The sequence below is a fragment of the Odontesthes bonariensis genome, chromosome 14, assembly GCF_027942865.1.
Source record: "Odontesthes bonariensis isolate fOdoBon6 chromosome 14, fOdoBon6.hap1, whole genome shotgun sequence".
Lineage (NCBI taxonomy): Eukaryota > Metazoa > Chordata > Actinopteri > Atheriniformes > Atherinopsidae > Odontesthes > Odontesthes bonariensis.
Window position 1 is genome coordinate 24,060,153 of NC_134519.1, and position 23,234 is coordinate 24,083,386.

Consider the following 23,234-nt stretch of genomic DNA (forward strand, 5'->3'; position numbering starts at 1 on the left):
GCAGTAGATTGGCACCCATCCAAAATTTCTTTAGGAATTTTCTAGTATTTATTAATACTATTTATTACTATTTAATATTTAATACTATTTAACTATTTAATCAAATTTAATTTACGTGATTTAAAGCAGAGAGGAAATGGCAGAACAAGGGGCTTCGACAGCTGATGAACCTGTAAGCAGAGCTGCCAACTCTCACGGTTTCACCGTGTGACACACTCTTTTGCCTGTTTTCACACGCACACACGCCACACATCACATTTCACACGGCAAAAAATAATAATGCGACCTTGAGCCGCGAATACTCCTCCCCGCCGCTAGTCGGCGCTAATGAGCGCCACTGAACCCTCTGCGCTGCATCCAGTCAGCAGCAGAAGAAGAGACACAGCGGGACAGCTTGAGAAAGTCTGATGGATGAGAGTAATACATTTACAAGGTATGTTATTGTTAAAGGCATATTCCGGTTTTTAGCACTTTGAGCCTTATTTTGAGTTTGTTTATGATGAACTATATCAGTTCTGGTGCTAACTTGCACAAAAGTCTGTGTTTGGCGAAATGCATTATTTTCGCTAGCTACTTTTGACTGCTGGTGTTTTATTTTTGTGGGAACTGTGCAGAGCTAATAAATGCTTGTTGCTAATGCTAAGTAGTCATCCTCCGCCTACATTTTTCAAAAATTGTACATTTCCACTTTTATTGTTCACACTTTTCACACTTATCTTTGCAGTGTGCACTTTCAAAACTTCATCAGTTGATATTTTATACAAAATGCACCCAAACTCATCAACTTACAGATCCTGAAATTTCAGAAACACATAACACACATAAAACATCTTTCTGTGGCAATGTCTGCTTGGGCCTGGGATAATGTTGAAGTCACCAGAAAATTGAATGACTTGCATAAAAAAATCAATTCTCAATCTTGCCATTATGGTTTACATTAAAAAAAAATCAGAGGGCTGTGAGTCAGATGGGATTTGCCATTATTCACCCCAGAATTGGTTAAAATGCAGGAAATTGCATCTAAGAAATAAAAAAATTTCTGGGGGAGGACCCCCAGACCCCCCACACAAATGAGGTGTCCCTCAAACTTAGTTGGTGGTGGAGTGGCAAATTATGTCCCCACCAATGTCAACACCATTATTACGCCCTTGCAGCAGAGTGTCTAATCCCTCTCTGAGTGTTGATTTGCTGGAAACGGCTTGTCATTACGTCAGTCGATACGTCAGTCGGTACGTCAGTGACGTTGGTTTGCCAAGGCGAAATCTGATTGGTAACGCAGCGCTGTCTCACTACAGCAATGTAGTGTTATTCGATTCAAGCGAATTTAGGATTTGCCATGTCTAAATAGTCACCCTAAAATCGACTAGAATGGAAGAAATTGCATTTAAGAAATGCAAAATTTTCTACAGGAAGGCCCCACACTCTGCACTATTGCATATTCATAAAATGTATACATGTATCTAGATCATATCTACACAGATATATATATATCTGTAATGTGGAACAACTTCTGAGATGCGTGTCGCGAACCGACCCGCTGAAATCTCACTCCAAGGTTTTTGGAAAAGTTGGCAACCCTGCTGTAAGTTAAAGATATTTTACCAGTATTTGTGTAATGATCATATCTTCTAGATTTCTCTTAATAATTGTTATGTTTTGTCTTTTATCGTTTTATGTGTATTTATGTTTTATAGCCTAACGGCTGTAGGGTTAATTTGTTATCAGCCGTCTGCCATCTGCTGTTGTTTAGCTTCTAAGTAGACTCTAGCCTTCTGCCGTGACCATGTTCTTCATACCTTAGCCTACCCTGTATTGTTAAGCCCATTGAACTGCCTTTTTGTGTATGCAATGCCTGGGGTGGAGCAGTGATTTTAAATGTGGGGGTGTTCCAGGGGGGGCACATGAGCGCCACATCAAGCCCATAGACACAACGCTGAAGTTGGCAATCGATTAGCAAATTAAATGGATGGGCATAAAGGGCCATTTCACTGCATTTTTTGCATTCTTATTGCCCTAAACTAGATCCTGTATGGAAACTACAATAGTTACACTGCTCAAATCTGGATAGAATTATTCTAAAGAGGGTACAGAGTATTTAAAACACATTTTATGATTTGTTAAAACTTTATTTGGTCGTTGAAAATTCAAAAAGGTGAAATCATCTTGCTATAAAAGTGGGGGTGTCGAAACACCCCCATCCCCCAAGGGTGTGACGCCCATGTGCAATGCGCTGTGAATAAACTTGTGAATAAACTCGGCACGTTTATCTAGGTGTGAGGTTCATGGTGGTTAAAACCCAAAACTACCATCAGACGTAACATGAAGAGGCCATAGGCCTACGTACGCGGAAAGCATTAAGTTGACAAGTGCATGCGAAATCAAATGTATAGGCTATCCTAATAAACAATTTCATTTTTACAGGAACCTTTGCTGACACAGCTAAGGGACCTCTGTTGGCCAAGCTTAATGGCGTACTGGGGCAGCCTAATGTTGACCTGGATTATTTCCAGTTCATTATAAATCAGGAGGCGTTTATACTGACATCCGCATCGACCGTCATCCCGGTACTCACGGATGTTCTGAAGTGCATCCTAAGCCTCCAGGAGAAGCTGAATTTGGCCCTTACTCCTGTCCCACACGCTGTAGTTGTACTAGAACCGCAATAACACAGAAGCGGACGCCCCAAAATGAACATTTCTGAAAACGTATTGGCCCATTTTAGTGATATGGGTTTACCAATTACTACTATTGCAAGCATGTAGGGGGTGAGTCGGAAAACAGTGACCAGGAGAATGCACGATCTTGGATTATCTGGAGCCAGAGCCTCATACAGCCGAATGACTAATGATGAGCTTGATGATGCTGTTCAGAGAATAAAAACAAGACTGCCAGATGCAGGTTAGAAATAACGTATTATACAGTAATATAATATAGTAGTTGTATTAATAATAACATAGTAATAATATCACATTATACTAGCCTCAGTATTCTCAATACACAAACAGTGTCAAAGAGTTGACTTAAACATTTTGACTTTGCAGGGTACAGAATGGTGAAAGGCTGCCTGCGAGCAGAGGGACACAGAGTCCAATGGGAGCGGGTGACTCAGTCCATGCACAGGGTCGATGCTGACGGGGTGTTCCGCCGAATGATGCAGCTTGGGTGCATTGTCAGAAGAACATACTGTGTACGCCGCCCATTGTCCTTGGTCCACATGGATACTAACCACAAGCTGATCAGGTAAACTTTGTGAAGTGTCATCATCAGAAACCATACCAAAGCACACTACTGACAGACAACTGAAATGTGACTGCATGTTATACTCTAAATGTTATGCATGTGATTCATAAGAAATTCTGATATCCTTGTACTGTTTTTCAGGTACAACATTGTGATATTTGGGGCAATCGACGGCTATTCTAGAAAGGTATGCTATAAATGAAACGCATCAATGTAATTTATAATACCGGGTGATGGGCCTGTGTTAGCCATAAATAACTGATTTCAGGATTTGAGTCATGGCCTGCACACAAAAATAAAGACACTTGATGCAAGGTGCGCCTTTTTTGTTATACTGGGATTGTGCAGGCGTAATTATTTCAGTGGAATATATTGTTGAACATCCAGAAAACTACTTGTGAAATATTTTGCACATCAGCATGAGGTTAGTTGTCAAGCATTTGTGTCCATCTGTGTGCATAGATCATGTACCTGGAGCCAGCAACCAACAACAGAGCAAGCACAGCTCTTACATTCTTTCTGGAAGCAGTGGAGAAATATGGTTGGCCCTCCAGGTAATTTGTGGTTTTATATTTCTTGTATATAAAGTATTGTCCCACGAGAAGATAAAAGAATTTGCAGAAATGCAAAGGTTAAGGCCAACTCACTTCACACAACTCTATACAGAGGTGGTGAAAGGAAAGGTAAACGAATGGTTTAAGTACAACACATATTACACAGTTGCTACACCATTATTCCACTGTACCTAATGAGGTGAATAAACTGTGTTGTTACTGACATTAGGTCTTACTTTTTTCACCTTTGACTGCTGATTCAATACATGCATAAACTAAGTGTTCTGATGGAAACTACTAATATACATTCTGTAGGGTCAGAGGTGATGAAGGTGTCAAATGTGGCAGTAGCTGAAGCTATGTTCAGCGTGAAACGCACTGGAAGAGGTAGCTTCATAGCTGGAAAGAGCGTCCACAACCAAAGGTAAACTACAAGTTAATTCTGGCGTCAGTTATTAAATCATTACCCATTAGTCAGTTTTATTATCAATGTGTTCACATGCACTGGACACACAAAGGAATTGAAATTATGGTTCTTATGGTTCTCATATTGCCATGCAAAGGCATTGACAGATAGGACAGAGTCCAGCATCCTGAAGACCTGACGTAATAAGCTGTTTGTTAGTCTGATACCAAAGACCCCTTTACCTCTTCCCAGAGCGCAGTACTGGACAAGTTGGGTTTGTTTAATCTCACACCTGTGTGCTTTGTGGGCAAAACTGCTGTACAAGTCTTACAGTGTGAGCCACTGATGTGGAAAAAACTAAAGTAAATATGTCTATTTTTAATTGAGTTACAACAGTCAGTATAGTCATGCATTTATTTTGTCTTCAATTCAGAATTGAGCGATTGTGGCGAGATGTCTGGGTCAGCGCCACTCAGCTGTTCTATGAGGTGCTTCACAGTCTTGAGGAAGACGGCCTGCTGGATTTGTCCAACGTTGTTCACCTGTTCTGTGCCCATCACATCTTCATCCCTCGTTTGGCCAACAACCTCCATACCTTCGCAGAGGCATGGGATAACCACCCTTTAAGGACTGAGGGTGGCCTCACCCCCAACCAACTCTGGGTTTTGGGACACATGTCTGATACGGAAACTGAAGAATCTGAGGTTTGTATATCATGACCAAGTGGGCTCATTTCTCAGTGTGCTCAGAGATCCAACATTTGACATTTTGTTAAACACTTGTTTTCTGGTTATATTAAAAACATTTGTGTATTATGTTTTCTGGTTATATTAAAAACATTTGTGTATTGTGTTTTTAAGTATTTACAGAACCCAGAGATGTTCGGGACAGACTGGGAGTCATTTGGTCCGGTCACAAATGATTTTGGCGTTCAAGTACCAGAATATGAATGCCCCATTGCTCCAGCTGCAATGGAAGCCGTGAGGTCTGCAATCAATCCTCTGGCAGATTCTGCATCATTTGGTAAAGACCTGTATGCCACCATGTTGCAGATTGTTACGTCAAGAGTATAGTGATGTACCTTACCTTAACTGTCAGAAATTTGAAACTGGAAGGACCCATGCCCTTACCATTTTTTTTTTTTTACCTCCGTCAGAGGTTCCGTGATTGTCCAAGTTTGTTGGTGTGTATGTTCGTTCACACGTTTCTGACCACCAGAGGGCGAAGATACGGCCTGAGCACTTTTCTAGTTTATTAAAGCAACAGCTGCAATTACAAAACCGTAATGGTGTCATTTCACTCATTTTGAACCATACATGTTACAAAGACCATTGAATCTCTTTCCATATAAATTCATTGTAAATCAACTTTTCACACTGAATGATTTTAATTAAGTACAGTTCATTCCATTTTGTCACCAAATCCAATCCGAGACTTAAGGTGATTAAACGTCATGATCACTTAAAGGTAGGGTAGGAGATCCTTGATTTTGAGTCCAGCGAAGCTGCATTTTGAAAATACACCGGTAAAAAGTCCCAACCCTTTTCTTCACTTTCCCCCCGAAGGCACGCCTCTAGAGTACATGAACGCGCACGAAGGTGCACGAGCGCTGTTCTGACAGCAAGCATCGATCGTTGCCGTATTTAGTATATGCTAACTATACGTTTAATAATGCTAGGTGCTAGCCAAGCTGGCTCTAGTTTAGCTTCCTACCAAGCTTCTGGACGTGTAATTCGTTCACGGAGCAGGGTACGCGCACAGGGGGAGGGAGGAGCAGATTGCAGTTTGATAGACGGCATCAGTATCCAATCATTGTGAACGGTCCGTTCACAATGATTGGATACTGTTTTTCCTAGATTGTACGTTCTAGAGGCCACCAAAACTTTTCATATTTGTGTCAAAACTTTTATTTAATTGGTTGCAATGAGGGTGTGAAGAGTATTTCAAGCAATATGTTAAAAAAATGTTCCAGAAAAAGATCCCCTACCCCGCTTTTAAATTACCTTTCAACTCACTAACATACTGTTAAGTTATTGTTACCAGAATGGCAATGACCAAGTTGTAGTGCAGTACTAAAGACCCTGTTTTATGTTACAGTACTGTAACAAGTACAGTAATCTATAGCCGCTTTCAATTAAAGCTACAAGCTTAGATGCCTAAATTCATAGAGCAGTTTTTTTTACTATCTTACAATCAAGTGTCTTGAGCACACCTAAATATATGCAAATGATTTCAGAAATAGAGGCTATGTTTAATTCCACATGTTTGTATTCATTATATACACACACCTGTGAGGTTGTACAGCTCGGGTAACGCTGTAAAAAGAATCGGTGACACATTTCCTGTTTTTTAATTAATAATTTAATTTTGTTATCTTACAACACATTGAAAATTCCCTGGACCGCACCCTACCCTGGTGCGAAGTCAAATCCAGATTTGATTCATGCCAAGCCAACCGCCTCAAAATGGCCCGAATGTGCGTGAACAAGAACAAGAAAAACAAATAATAACATAAAAACATTAATAAGAATATTATAAAAATAACACTATCGACCGTGTGATATTTCATCAGAGGTTAGACTCTGTAGAAGCCACCACTGCCACAGATGGCCCGACCAAACACAGTGGTGAAATTTTCAAAAGTGTTGAGATGCTGCACCGGCAGTGTGACCGTCTGAGTGCACGCAGTCACTGTGGGGTAGCACACACTGTGCTCCCCCAGGTTTTTGGTACAGTTATGGTCAAATTGAAAGGTTATTCTAAATTGACTCTTTTCTGCTGGGAGGATGGGGACATGAGACTGACCCGTCATCCATTTAAGGACGTCCCCTATGGTCAGTCTCAGAGCCTTTGTTGCAGCTGTAGACTCCTCCGTACAGCCCACAGACTCCTCCCAGACTTCTGTGATAAGAAGATCACAACAATCATTCAACAACATTAGTCTTGTAGAAATATGGGGCAAATTACTCTAACGCATTGCTTTTATTAATAGGTAACGTAGTAATGCAACGGATTACTTTTAATTGATAGTACATTGTAACGTAACTAACTACTTTCAAAAGTAACAATAACCAACACTGTTAGTGAGTGTGTGTTTAGCTAGTAAGATTAACAGCTACTAGCAATTTTGGCTGGTGATGGTGATGAAAAACATATATATATATTCTTTTTTAAGATCTCTGCTTGAATGAATGTGTGGATAAAAAACACTTTATGCATTTCAGTGTGCTGTTAATTACCTTTCTCCTCTACCTGCTCCAGGAAGTCCTGGAAGAACGTCATGACCTTCCTCTCTTCTCGCTCCTTTTGAGTGCCCCTGTCGCTGTACTCAGCTTTTGAGTTCATCAATATGAAAAGGCTGTCAGGCTGTAAAGAGTAAAGGCAGTTAACAGAAAATATGGCATTTCAGGCAAAGATTACCATATAGGCCAAAATTGGGAAACACCTAGTTTTATCTGAATGGTACACACTTGATCAACCACCACCCCCAAACCACTACATCCAGGCAAATCACAACTCATGCGCATCTTTGAAAGTGTGGGGAAGCACCAGAATCACACCTCCCCAAAGGAGGGGACTTTCACTTTGGTTCTTTGTGTTTTGTTTTTTCTAATTCACAAATGTAAATTGCAAGAGATTCATTTACCTATTCATGAGTGCCCTTACTGGCTGATTGCTTTAGACCCACCCCTCACTAGTAGCCAATGCTTGAAAAGGAGGAGGGAATAATGTCTTTATATTCTATGTTGTGACACCAGTATGGTTTGACTGATGAAGACGTACTGCGTCGAAACGTTAGTCATGCTTGCACCACAATAAAATAACAGAAAAACGTATCCTGTGTGCTGCAGTCATCCTTGGCCCAGTCTCTCTGAAGTGGACCAGCTTGTTTTCTAAAAAAAAAAAAAAAAAAAAAAACCCAAAACATGTTAAACTATTTACCTGTTCCACTCTTCCAGGGACGAAGAGTCCCTGGCATGCCTCTGGGTAAGCGGCCATTTGGCAGACCATACAGCTGTAGGCCTTTATGGAGCTGCAACAGCATGGGCATGATCCTCATGGTGGAATGAAGCACAATTGCCCTTACAAGAGAAGCACACAAAAATGTTTCGTTTTAAAGTAACATTGTTGATATTACAAGTGTTATGGTCCAAGGTAAAGGCCACAGCAAAAGAGGGAGGCGAGAGGTTGGATTTTCAAAGTAAAAACTGAAGCACAAATTAACTAACAAAACCATAAAGAATGAGGGGGGTCAAAGTCAGCCATCAGTAGTGAGTGCATGTTGGTTGTTGATAGATGTGTGTAGTGTGGGTGCCAAATGCAAGTAGGAATGCAAGTAAGAAGCTGTGGCTGTAAGGGCTGGGGGAAGGTGCTGCCACTGATCCGTCAGTCCTGGCCCCTGGAGTCCAAACCAAAGCACCAAATGAAATCGTCGGACCAATATGACAAAACAAAACGGACAAGGCAGCACCAGTCTCAAGAACTCAACAAAGTAGAACGTCTGTGCTCGAAATAAAATAAATGTAAAAACACTAACCGGATGATGCTTGCCTTGTTCTCCAACTTTATAATTCTGGAGTAGCCGCAGTTGACGATTTCATCCGCCCACTCCAGCAGAGTTCCTGCATCTGTGCAGTTTTCAACCTAAATAGAACATAGAGAAATAACATTTGTACAGCACAATCCCCAAACCTGTCGACGAAAAAGAACTGACAGCTGCCTTTGGTTCGAATGCCGCTATTAAAGTTACACAAAATACTTACGTTTTTTATAAGCTCTGCCGACTGGCAGTCGGCCACATCATTTACGGTGAGGTTGCAATGCTGCATTTTCCCATTGCAGAGGACGTCGTAGCACCAGTTTTTTTAAAAAAGCTGGGGGCGGTCCTCCCTGGGCCAGGCTCATCGCCATAATTTCCCCTACCATTCTAAACACACACACACACACACACACACTTGACTGTCATTTTGGTTTGAACACTTTCCAAACGGACACTTTAATCATCCAAAATATGTAACACCAACCGGAAGTTGTTGTTCTCCAAGTCGGTAGTGGAATACTTCGGCCATTTCCCCTGATCCCCAGGGCCTTCAAAAAACGAGTTTCCACTGCCGACATCACGCCTATGAAAGAAACACACACACAAACTTTATAGCATTAATTCCCGAAAATCACAAGTTTCATTAGGCCTGTGAACAAAGTATGAGACGCTCGACACAGCACAACAATACACCATTGACACCCCCCCCACCCAAATAGGCATACTTGTAAGAAATTCCTTTCGGAGTGCCCCAGTGTCCATTCCAGCTTCTCCCAGGAACACCACCTTAAGAATGTTGACAGGAGATGCTGTTTTTTTCCTCTGCCACTGATCCTGGGTGCTCTCCAACAAATTTTGCCGATCGATGCAAAGTCTAAATTCTTTGCCGGCGTCAACGCGATCGGCCAGGAACTGAAGCACATCTTCAGCACTTGAAAAGGAAATGAATAAACCATGGCATAAAAAAAAAGAGGGACAATGAATGTTTGGGGCATGTACAGTAGAATTTTACACTTAAAAAATGATACCAACACACACACACCTTTTCTGTACAGTGTTGACCCCTGTGGTAAACGTGTGGACGAGGTCAGAAGACCTAATTTAAAACATAAGGCATGTTTAAGTTTTGTGCATGTACAGGAGAAATGAAAAAGGCTTTGTGTAGGGCTGACAGTAAAGCTGGTATATAATGTAATAATCCTGGACTGCACATTTCACTTTTCTGACTTTTTAAGAAAACCTACTCACAGAGCTTCCATTTAACCGCAAATCACGCCTTACAAACAGAATAGGGCAACAGTCTTAATTTTTTCAAATTTCTCCTCAGCTCCCTTGCTGCATAAACACACTTATGTAGTCACACACACATGCAAAAAGGCACATATTACATTTGATGCAAAACATAAAAGGTTATCACAAAGAGACAGTCTTACTTTGAAAGCTCAATATCATCTAAAATACAGCATTATATTCTTTGCCTACATCACCCTTCCTCCATGCGTACATATGTTTAAACACTTATAGAAGGTAAATATGAAGGTACAAAAATGGGCTATAAGCATTACATTTGTCATCAGCTTAAACAACACAAGGGTATTACCTTTCAGTGGAACTTGTGGCATCTCCACAATCAGCAGCATGAGCCTCGATAGTGTGTGTGGGGAAGGCTATGCCACACATTGGACATTCTGCAGTCTAAAAATAATAAAACAACAAAAATGTCTGCATGGCAAGTAATGACAATGCAATTTTACAACAAGGAAATTTCCCTGGCCATTTCCATTTTACCCTTTCAGTATACAAATAATCTCAAATCTCACCATCTCTGTTTGATTGTCTGGACTGTCAGGAGAATCATGCTCAACACTCTTATTTTCCTACATATGAAAAAACATTTGATTATTCAATAAGTTCTACAATTATTAGACCTAATAATGGACAACCCATTCCATAGTTTTAAAATACCTCCTCCGAGACACTGCATAAATCCACATCGATGGTGCAGTTGTTGATGTGGCTCGGTAGGCCCTGAAGAGGAATCATGAGGCCGCTTTTTCCGCATGCAGCCTTTCGCATGTCCCTAAACTCCTTCGCATCTGGAGGGAGGGGTGTCACATCTAGCTGCTCCTGTATCGGGGCAATGTACAGGGTGTACCTCCCACTGTTGCTTGCAGCTTTAATAATTTGCCCACTGTACCCTTCCGATTCCGGCGGTGCCACGACTAATTTCCGCTGCCCACCTCCACCTGCAAAATGGTAAATCTGCTTTTATATTTAAAATGGCAGCCGTGAGAAGATCCACCTTTTTGGAGAATGAAAAGTGTCATTATGTCCATTACGTCCATCACTGGATATTTAAAATGGCAGCCATGAGAAGATCCACCTTTTTTGACAATGAAAAGTGTCATTTCCCAACTCATACTGAATGCTTAGAAATTGATGGTGTTGGAAAATACTGAAAAACAACATAACATTTGTGAATGGGAAGCATGCATTCTGTACGTAAACTACTAAAAAAATACACAAGAACCATTTAAAAAATAAATACATTAAGATAGAAACATAGTGAATATCTTGCTCACACACAACACACCAATCCATTCAGTCCACAGCTATCCTGAACATAGACAAGCAGCTCATACCTGAGAATTTATGCAACATCCAGCCTCCAGAGACTCCGGCAAGTTTCGGAAAGGCCTCCAGAAGTAAATCTGTCAACTAGCAGAACACATTTCAACATGTAAAGGCTTTGCATCTGAACAGTGCATGGCATTTTAATACCCTGCTCAACAATAAAGGGAACACCAAGACATCTCAGTGCAACTCCCAAGTCATACTTCTCTGAAACCAGTCAATACAGTCAGGAAGCTACACTGGCTATGAATCCACTTTGCCCACTGTTGAGTCATATTTAAGAAGCATATTGATTGCAGTACATTAATTACCAAATAATAATTAATGTATGACCCGTATTACCTTTAAATCATCTTGCCACCTTGTCCTTGGTGGACGTAGAACAGAAACAGCCAAAGTAGCAAAACACTATGGATACCTTGGAGTGTGTTGCGTCCTCTGTTACAGTCAAAGACCGCTTCCCTAGGCCAGCCAGCATCAGCTCCATTTCCTCCTCACCCTTGGGGGTCCTGGAACGCTGTTCGTCCAGCAAGAAGAAGTTGACCATGTAACTTCTTTGGAGCTTTGTGTAGGGCACGAACCTCTTTTTCCCCCTCGCCTCTCTGCAAAAAAAGTCCAGGAAAAGACCTAAAAATAGAAGAACTTTGTTAATGTCAGGGCTCTGTTGAGGTGTTCAAGTCCAGACAGAAGACCTCCATGTTCTCCACACATAATAAAAAGGCTTAGTATTAAGCATGCACTGGTCTGAATATCCCTTTATCACCTGCACCTAAGGCACATTCACTAATTGCTGGAATCATTGCTATTGTGAACAGACAGATGAAAAACATGGCTGTTTTTCCCTCTTCAATCCAGGATGCCCACCTCCATAACCATAGCAAAAAGAAACTTACCTTGTCAACTCCTGCTGAACAGAGCGACGGCCTTCAGGCTGCCCATTTTGGGGCTGTGCCCCAGAAGGCTGCTCATTCCCTTGTCTGACAAAGAGAGCAATATACAGATTGAATGATCGTAATATATGTCATATAGCACACATGTACCGATTTACACCGCTTGTTTGGGGTTACTTGATCACCCTAAACAGAGGCAGACAAACTTGCAAACTTTCAACTGACTTGACAGGTGGGTAGAGATGTTATACTCAATTGGTCAAAACAACCTGACAGTTAAAAGATTATATTGATTTTACATTCCATTCAGTTTGGTTGTCATTACTCATGGTGTTTGGCATGTAATAAGGGCAAATAGCAATTGTGATACAAGCACAGAATTTATAAAAGATGGCATTGAATTATTACTTGACAAAAATAAATGAATGAACTTGTAGCCGTAGGCTGCTCTTTGATTTATCAAAATGAATTGATAAATGGGACAAAAAAAAGGCGAGGCGTATAGCCACTAAACGGCAGAAAGTTTTTTTTTTTTTTTAATAAGTGACTCAAGTGATTCAAGTGATCCGTATAACTCGAATCCCCTCCTCGAAATGATCCGATCAGCCCGGATCGCCCAAAAGATTCGAGTTAAGCACCTCTAGAATCTACCCCGGAGTATCACTTTAAGTCCAGTTTGCTTTCAGATCAACTTGTTTATTCGAATCAAAACAGTTCGAAATGTAATTTGGTTTGAAAACGGATGAAAGCGTTTTTATCCAAAGTTGATCCTGTACTCTGGTAAGAGATCTGTCAGAAATATTTGATTAATTGACTAAAAATGTCGTTTAAAAGCAGGGTAACTGCGGTATTTTCAACATTAACCCTTGACGTCGGGTATGGTTGGTAAAAAATTGTCGTTTAGCTGAAACGGACCTTAGCTTTACCAAACTTGACTATGTACGCCGTTTTGTCGGGACCACAAGTAATTGTGGCAGCGATGTCGGAATCGGGGAACATGCATTTAAAAAACTCTGAAATACCCTCGTGTTATAGGAGCACTCCTGTTTGCTCGTTGTGTGGATTAGTATTAATGGCGACTAGAAAGGGGCAAACGTGATCTGGGCTTTGCGTTCAATTTATGCACCGATGATTATACAGAGTGGATTAAACTGTGCAGGCTATTCGAGATGTCTCCGAATGCCTACTTTAAAGGAAGCGTGATGTGTTTGCCAGGGCTGCCTAAACGAGCAACTGTCCCTTGAAATAATGGAATCGTCACGTATTTAGTAACAAAAGGACAGTTCCTTATTGGGCTGGAACGGGGCCCACAATTCGGTTAAAATGCAGAAAATTGCATCTAAGAAATACCAAATTTTCTGGGGGAGGAGTACCTACTACTAACTAGAACTACATACTGCTCTGTGAAATGTCTCATCATTTGTGTTTAGTAAACCACTGCAACATCCTTAATGTCCCTTTCAACAGATCCAAGACTCAAGCATCATCATACTCCTTGTGTTGTCTCTTGGACTGTTCTGCGTCATTCAGTAAGTTTTAGTCTTTGGTTGTCACTGATGAGAAAATAAAAGTAAGTAAACATAACCTCAGATGAACAACAACACACAACATGTCATGCTGAGTCTTTTTTTTTAAACAATCACTAAACCAAACCACTAAATAACATTGTATGAAAAAGAAAGTATTCTTAGTTTGCATTGATCATTTTTTGTGACATATTCCAATGTTTTCAAATGTGTTTATACTTTACATATCAGCATTCAATGTGACCATCAGACAGTAAATTTATACTTTGATTTTTACTGATCAGGGGACATCTTAATTCAGACAACTTAATTTAGCTTGTCCAATGTGCAGAAATTTCACATATATTCATATATAAGAGGTTTTGTCTGTCTGTACGACAGTCTGTAGTGTTTCAATACCATTCCATTGTAGCTGGCATGGATGTCTTTAAGGGAGTGAAGTAGTACTCTCCTTTGTTGTTTGAGTTTGTGTTTTGACACAGTGTCCTTTTTGCCAGACAACATGCGGCTATTCTCCTCTCTGTGAAGAAAGCTGACCACTTGCTCCCTTTTCTCCTCTGAACTTCTCTTTCTGTCCCTCTGTTTTTTCCCCCTCTCTGACTTCCTGATCTTTTGCTTGTCCAGTTTCCTTCGTAGCCTTTGTGTCTTTGAATTTGCTGTCTTAAGTTCTCTCTTAATTCGGCGGAGTTCAGACCTGAGCTTTTCAGTATTCTTAAGCGCCTCACTTTCTTGTCTGCTTCTTTTCTGTACTGCCTTTAAAGGGGTTGAGGAGGCCTGTGGTATCTCTACATTTGGCTGCACATAGTCATGATCTGGAAGGTTAACTATGGGTTCCAGAGGGCCAGCATGCTGGTCATCTCCTGATGTGTTCATCGATGGGGGAGTTAGGTTTAGAACATCAATAAGTACCCTTTTATTCTCCCTATACTGTCTCTGGTACTGCTTCCACCTTTTCCTCATCTTCTCCTGATTCTGTTTGGAGAGCTGTGCTACTGGGGTGTTCACAATCTTTCCCTCTCCCTTCCTCCTTTGGTAGCTATAAATACAATGTAAAAATAAAACAATTAGCCTTTTATATCTAGAATAATAAATCATCCGCTCACTCCTCTCATTTCCACAGCCTATCTACATCACTGACTTTATTCTTCACATGAAAAATGTGCGTGTGTGTGCGTGCTTGCATGCCTGTGTCCGAATGTGTGTGTGTGTGTATGTGTGCGTGCGTGCGTGCGTGTGTGTGTGTGTGTGTGCATGCTGTTGCGTGTGCACTATCTTGCCCGTCTTTTTGCCAGGTAAATTGCTTTAGCAGCAAGATCTGCATTCACTTGCACTCTGTGGCGAGCCACTTTTTCCTTGCTTGTAAGTGGCATCTATTGGGGGACAAGAAGTACACTTTATTTATAATAAATGTATTATTTTTTGTATTATTTATTCATAATTTAAACATGTTTACATACAAAATAATAAAATATTCAAAATATATTGTGGAAGTTTTAAATTAAATATTAAATAAAAAATATTGACATTTCAAAAATCACTTAAAATACAATCTAAATGAAACTCTAATAAAGCTACTGTTCATGCTACAGTTAGTCACTATTTAAATTAGAAAAATAGTATAATTGCCACCTTAAATTACATATTCTTTGGCCTGAATCTGATCAAATTGGCCTCAAACGGAAAGGAGTCAAATGGTGTAACCCAGAGGTCTTCAACAGGGGGTCCGCGGAGGTACTGCAGGGGGGTCGCGAAATCTTTGGTTGATTAGACAATTTAAAAAAAAAATAAATTAATAATTTTTTTTTTTTTTTTCCAAACAGTTTTTTCTCACAAATTGTGTGCAAACATGTGCCATCCACAGATCGTTTGAAGATTCATTGTCCCATCTACATGCAAACACTCTGGAGTCTAAATCCCGCCGGCGGGATTTTTTTTTACACATCTTCAAAAACACATCTGTAACTCTGTGAGTTTTTGTCATTGAAACATATAAGTGACACCATTAAAAACCTTGAAACTTCTAGTTTTCAAATATATATATATATATATACATATATAAATAAATTATATAGGTGGCCCTTTTTAAAGAGAGTGAACAGTAATCTTTGGATTTTCTGTAGTCTCAGACTGCAGCAGCTTCCGAGGCCACACCTGTTTGAAGACCTCTAAAACTTGTTTTTTTGTACAGTTGTGTTTCCCCTCAATTTAAATAAAACTTGTTCACTTCACTCTCATATTGTTTTTTGTCAGGCTTTTCAGAATACAACCATATGTGTCACTTTTGCATATATGTTTACAGTTAGTTGAAATACTTGAAAATGTCAAGGTGGTGACAACTGCCTCAAAGTCTCTGAAAAGGCCTTAGACTCCAGGGGGTTAAAGTTAAAATCTGTGGATTATTTGAATAGCTCAGTGTTGTATGCAAGATGTTTGTTTATAAAAGGCAGTGGCACGGCCACCCTGTACCTTGCACATGTTTAAAATAAAAACATGAATATATTAACCTGTGTATTATTTGAATAGCTTAGTATTGAATGTACAATAACAGAGTAGCTATGTTTATACACGGCACTAGGCCCCATTAAACATAAAACACAATTGTATGCCATATAAATAATAGGGGGTTCCTGCTCCAACTCTCCATCAGTTTGGGGGTCCCTGGCCTGTAAAACGTTGAAGACCCCTGGTGTAACCGGTTACACCATTTGACATTTCTATTTAAAATCAAAATTTGTAGGCATTATTACGGACAACTATGTACACACTTGACCTTTATGTGAATATTCAAACACAGTTTTTACATTAAATTCAATATTTTATGATTATTATGGTTTATCAACATTTTAAGGAGGTCATACCATTTGACATGTAAACTAAGCTTGCCTGACCATGGTCTAAAAACACTTAATTAACAATTTTAAAGAGAGTAGCCTGTGTTCTTTATTCCGCCCAGATGAAATTTAATGCCACTCTTCCAAAATCGGCGAAATTTAAGACATTTTAAGACCTTAAAAAACGTATTACTTTTTAAGGATCCGCGGAGATCCTGTAATGGCGGTAGGACAGATCCACTTGAGGGATGGGGGCAGGGGGCGCAATCGTAACACGCACCTGCTTCTGAACTTGTCCTGAAGAGGCAAGGTCTGTAACCACTGAGTTGATTATTTTGAAAACGCACGTTTATTTTGCTATTACGGACCTTTTTGGACATGCGCATCACTTGCCATTCTGAAGCAGGTTGAGATTAATCAAAATTAGGCAAATACCGGAGACAGCAGTAAACATCAAAAAAGCTCTGTCAAACCATAGACATATTATAGTCTATGTGTCAAACAGTCTGGGAAAACCCAAGAGGAATCCGTTTCCATGGAGGGCGGGACCTTACCCAGCAACTTAAATTCATTGGAGTAACGGAGTTCCCTTAACCAATCATAATGTTTAGAAATGACGTTGGTTATGCGCCGAGGTTCACGCTTACTTTTTTTTTTTTTTTTAAATAACTTTATTTAAACAATATTAGATTGAAGTATACAATACAACAACCATGCAAACAAACAACCAGGGGTGATAATTAAATAAGAACATGCAAAGACGTACATATTGAAATTGTCCTTAGAGCCTTTTCATTTGTAGAGTCTGTTTTTGATTTGATATATATTTCCATATCTTTAATGAAAACAGCAAAACATGGTGTTTTATTAGCAAATTTACATTTATGAATATAAAATTTAGCAAAGAGGATTAGCAGGTTTATTATAAAGAAACATTTAGCATCCTTTTTTTTAAATCTATAGAAACAAAATAAAACATTTTCCCAGCATAAGGAAACTTTTTTTTAAAATATGGTCATTAATAAACCTGCTAAACGCTGACCAGAACCTACGTGTGAAAGAGCAGGGCCAAAAGAGATGTATTAAAGTTTCAGGAAGATCCTCACAGAAGCTGCAATTAGTATTTATGTCTCTTTTAAATTTGATCATATAGTGTTTAGCAGGGTAAATTTTATGGAGAATTTTAAATGACACTTCCTTCACCTTGTTTACAATTAAATATTTATGGGGGATCATCCAGACTGTTTTCCAGTGGATATCTGGGATATAACGGCTCCAGTAAATTTTTACCGACGAACGAGAAATGATAGATTCTTGGAACAACCTGCGTGTTCTTTTATTGCTCTTCCTAATCTCCTGTGAAAAACAGATTTTCCCCACAGATGACTCGGCTGGATCAGGGATACTGGGTGGAACAGATAGAGTATAATTAGTGTTTTTAAACAGCATTAAAGTGCCCGAAGGTAAAGCATCAACCACCATGGAGAACTCCTGGTGTTATGCCGAGAAGTACACCCCCTGCTGGTCGTACTTTAAGGAGAGTCTGTGATGGAATGATATGATATAACTACATCATAATTTGTTTACCTAATTGAATTAACGGATGCAAATCTCAATAAGTCCAAATTTGTATATAAAATTAAAATAACCAAATTTCATGGTTTCAGGTTCATTTTTATATCATTTCATCTGGGCTATAATGAGTTGAGATTGTTAATAGAAAATGTATCCAACCGTCTTTCGTGTTGACTACAAAAGTATTAGTCACGGCCCTTACTTTTGAATATATGTCCAATAATATAAAAATAGTTAGGAATAGGAATACTCTAAACTCTAAAATTGTCGGATTATCACAATTGTACACGTATTATTAATTTACATGAAGAGATGTGAAAAAAAGATGCACGAATGAAACACCATTGTCAGCTCAATATTATTTTTTTTGGATAAATGTAATAATCCACACCTGAAACGGTTTACGCGCGCTCCGTGAATGGGAATGCACTTCTCGGCAGAACACCTCTGTTCACACGGCTATTAGGCCAACGGAAACTTCATAAATCATATATTCCATAACACAGGCTTAGATTACAACTAACACAAGAATACTACTTTTGAAATAATGCAAATATTACTGTTATAACATTGACCATCAGACTTTACACAGGTTTATTAATGACGTTTATTATGCCTGTATTATTCACATGTAATTCTTTCATCCTAACAAAAGTATTTACCTCATGTCTCATACCCACCCCTCAGATTGTCCGACTGAGAGTTGGTGTTATTCCCTCCATCTTGGGCTTACAGGTTCACCTAATAAGAGTAGGTGTATCATCATAAGGCTATTAGCATTCATAAATTGAAATTTTATCAATAACAGGGCGGGGTGAAATACTTATCCCTGTGTGTGTGTGTATTTTAATATATTTTAATATTATGCTTCTTCATTTTAGCCAGAAAAGGGCAGGACTACATGTTCTTCCAGAAAAGCTGAAGAGAGCCTGTCTGTGGCCACTCAGGATGACAGCAAGGGCTCGCACATTTTCTGGTGGGACACACACACACACACTAGGGCCAGAACACCACCTACAGGTACCATACATTAACAGCAGAATGACAGTGTGTGATAGACTGGTCAGTAGGCTATATTTATAAGACACCGATGTATGTGTATATATATATATTTCTAGTGTAAGGTAGAGGATGCTTGTTTTGTATGTGTATTTATTTGACGATTGCCTATGGTGCCCTACGAATGAATGAGTACGTATGTATACACACTGCTTGAAGATCATTCAAGCTGTTGACCTAACGAAATTTTCCAAACATGTACTACAAGCTTTGTATCATTGAAGAGGAATAAAGACACTATACAGCTGTTACGATTTTTATGTAACATCTTTATCAAATCTGTAATAAAGTATTTCACAAGGCCAAAACAATGTAAGAAAATATCTTTGATTTTTGCTTTTTTGGCTTCACAGCATAACTTTGTTATGACCATCGCATCAAGGTTCAAGGTGCAATGTTTTTTAAATTGCCAATTGTGCATGAATCGCAGTCAAGACACATGCATTCCTTGTTCAGGGATCTCTTTGAGTTAACAGTCTAGAAAAATAGAAATACTATAATAAAATATAAAGAATATAAAAAAAAACTGTACAAGAAAGTAGTTGTATATACACAAGTTTTAATATTTTGACTAGTATCAACCTAAAGCAAAACAAAATGAGCTAAATTCAATTCAATTCAATTCAATTCAATTATACTTTATTAATCCCCGAGGGGAAATTCCAGTTTCGGTCAAGACAGACAACACAGAAACAGACAGGGGAGAGAGAGTGTGACCAAGGCATCGCAGCCCGCGGGCTCACGGCCACGCAGGCGCCGCCAGATAAGAAGGAAGGGGAACAACATTGGGTGAGGGGAGGGAAAAAAAATCATACTTCACACTGTACCCTTGTTAGGATACGGTCAGAGAAAAGCCCTAAAAGAGGAGTGTTTTGCAGAGCTTGTTTTTGTCTCATGCTCCCTTTTATGCAGGTCAAGAGAGGTCAGTTTGCCAATGTGGTGGAGCCTTATTTTCAGAAACACAGACACAAACAATGACAACAAGTTGGAATAATGGTTGTTGATGCCAAACTTTGTCTCCTCAATGTGTTCCCCAAGCTGAAAAACATCCTCCGTTCTCCTCCTGGATGATGTACGTGACTAGCGCCATCTTTACAGCTTTGCTGAAGCTTGGCGAATCACCCACTCTGCAGCTCTCAGCACCTTCACTGTGCCACATGATGGAATCACTAGTACACCGTTGTTTTTCAGGGCTAGAAAGTGGTAGCTAGCTATCATGAAATGATGAAGGTACAGCATCTCTGACCAAGCTTGCATGGCACACACCACAGGACAGCTTTTGCAGAATCTGGAGGACTACAAACCCCGCGATGTAGTACAAAGCATTGTCCACAACATTCACCAGTATAAATATTGAGAAGTAGCTATTTAACATATTTAGAACGGTAATTTTGATATGATGTTTAAAAAAGAAATACTCAAATCATTAGGCTGAGTTAGTGAGTTTGAGGTTGAAGCTTCTGGGTCATCCTGACAGGCTCTCTTCAGCTTTTCTGGAAGAACATGTAGTCCTGCCCTTTTCTGGCTAAAATGAAGAAGCATAATATTAAAATATATAAAAATACACACACACACAGGGATAAGTATTTCACCCCGCCCTGTTATTGATAAAATTTCAATTTATAGCCCGTAAGGTGAACACCGTTTTCGTTTAGGCTCGCTCCGTGCTCTCCGAACTACATGCCTGTTCGCTGATAAAAATGACAAAGTTATTTTGCACATATAAAAAAAGTTTCGCGTCACAGAATCCTGTACTTTTTTTAAACCGAGACGTTTTCTGAAGAAATATTTTCCGCAGGGCTGAATGACGATTTTGACGTCACAAGACACCACGTGACCGCGCTGGACCAATCACGTTGCCGATTTACGACAACAAACTGGAAAAATGACAGCCTGCCAGGTGCTGTCAAATCTAACCTACAGAAAGGAATCTCGCAAAATATCATTTTAAAGTGAACATAAAATAATAATTATCAACGATAATGCTCATTCATGTATTTCTGAATTGAGCCAAATAAATTCGAAATAGTGCTTTATTTACAGCACGAAGCACAATTATGCAAGTGACCTTTCATGTTGTCATTTTGATCAATTAATGGAATTCCAATAATTATTGATAACCATCCACGTGTTTGTAACGTGGACTAAATTGATTCCAAACAGTGCTTTATTTGTAGTACAAACAACTATTGTGCAAGTGGATGATAAGGTTACCTTTTCATGTTGTCATTTTTTATTAATGAATGGAAATAATTCTAATTATCAATGATAAGGACCATTCAGGTATTCATTTACTGATGTATTCACTAATAACTATACAACACATAACAAAATCAAAACAAGTAGGGCATACACATCAACCGGCATTTACATCAACCGGCATAAACTTATATACATATATACATAACCATAATAAAAGGAATGATAAAAATGGAATAGAATAGAGGTAAAAAAAAACACGCGCGCACACACACACTATTGCCCCCTGTCAGTGTCAGGGCAGCTGTCATCTTCTTTATCCTCTGTTTCCTTTGTGGTGTTTGAACAGCTGGAACACCTGCACAAGTCTGTACAACAGAGTCCTGCAGAGAAACAGGAGCATCTCTTTGTCTCACAGGCACTCCCTCTGCAACCACAGTGTATGACATGTAAAACAGGGGCTGGATTTCTTGTCATCCATGTCACTTCAAGATTTCCATCTTCCAGATGCCAACCATGTCCAGTGGGAGATGGAGCGCCAATCTTTTTCTTTACACATGACCTCATTATTTTAGCCTGATAATTTGCCCTTTTGCAGTGCTGGTGGAGGGCATCACTTGTTGGGGGGATAGATAATTCTGGCAAGGCTGATGATGCCATACAGAAGGCTTTGTACCTAGCCTCATTGATGTTTTCTGCGGTTGGCTGATCGTACAAATGGCATACATATTTGGAAAGTAATGCAAATGTAGATTGGTCCAAGTTAAATTCAGTCCCCACATTTCTGAAAGCCTTCAGGTAGACATCTTTCTCGCATGCCACAGCAAATGTCTTCTTTTTGCCTTGTGGAGTCACACCCAGTGAATGTATGGATCCCAATCAAGGCTGAACACACACTGGCTCCGAGAGCTGATGACACCTTGGTAATGTCCATTATGCGTGTTCTGTTGCCCGTCCCTGTGAAAAAGTACAAGCTGCATGGCAAATCTTTCTGCAGACTCACAGCAATGACTGCTACATCAGTGTCAGGGCTCTTAATAATGACCGTCTTCTGTTCCTGTGCAGCATGTTGTGCATGCAAAAACAACAGTGTCACATTCTTCGTGGTCACGCTGCAGGTCTTCCACAGCATGAACAGACTGCACACCTTCCAGTAGAGTCACACAGTGACATTGGTGTTGATGTGCTATGTACAAGCTGAGGTTTCTTCCCACTGCTGTAAGATCAGCATGTGGCCACGCATCGTATAAGAACTCAGCAAGTGCTTCTTTATTTGTTCCTTCTGATTCCTTCCATTCCACCTTGTGCAGGTCAAAGTCTGTGTTTCCACATGCTTAACAGAAGATATGTGCATGTAACAAATCTTTCGGTCGAAATTTCGTCTTCTTCGGTACTGCTGGATGATCGCGCTGCTACTGCGGTGCTGTTTCTGTTTACCAGCTCAGCTGACATACCAGCTATCCGATTCGTCCATTCTGATGACGTCTCAACCGTGGCACCTCTCGCGAGCCAAACTGTTATTACGCCTGCCGAAAATGTACATGCGCCTTGCCAGGCACTAGTTATTCCTTTAAACGTTGCGAACTAAAAAGTACTGTGTTCTGAGCGGCAAAACTTTTTTTTAAACCTCAACATAACTCAATGTTTTTATGAGCTGAAGCGTGTTTGGTACGGAGAGCGTGGAGCAAGCCTGGTGTTCTGAAGGAGTTTTCGAGGTTCACCTTACGGCCTATTATGAATGCTAATAGCCTTATGATGATACACCTACTCTTATTAGGTG

The 23,234-nt window shown here is 39.8% G+C and overlaps 2 protein-coding genes and 1 pseudogene across 3 annotated transcripts in view; 2 read left to right on the plus strand and 1 right to left on the minus strand.

The window, feature by feature from the left end:
- Window positions 1-23,234, plus strand: part of odr4 (odr-4 GPCR localization factor homolog) — a 59,281-nt gene that overhangs the window by 586 nt on the left and 35,461 nt on the right. The window lies entirely within an intron of this gene.
- On the plus strand, window positions 190-6,120 carry LOC142398362 (uncharacterized). Of its 2 annotated transcripts, XM_075482330.1 has the most exons (7): window positions 190-2,898; window positions 3,042-3,240; window positions 3,382-3,427; window positions 3,703-3,794; window positions 4,110-4,218; window positions 4,634-4,904; window positions 5,061-6,120. In XM_075482330.1, the coding sequence occupies exons 1-5, from the start codon at window positions 2,793-2,795 to the stop codon at window positions 4,147-4,149; spliced, it is 483 nt and encodes a 160-aa protein (XP_075338445.1). In that variant the 5' UTR covers window positions 190-2,792; the 3' UTR covers window positions 4,150-4,218; window positions 4,634-4,904; window positions 5,061-6,120. The 2 variants fall into 2 exon arrangements, with proteins under 2 accessions (XP_075338445.1, XP_075338444.1); XM_075482329.1 differs by lacking the exon at window positions 190-2,898 and having other exon boundaries at window positions 2,937-3,240.
- On the minus strand, window positions 6,776-11,921 carry LOC142399526 (uncharacterized; annotated as a pseudogene).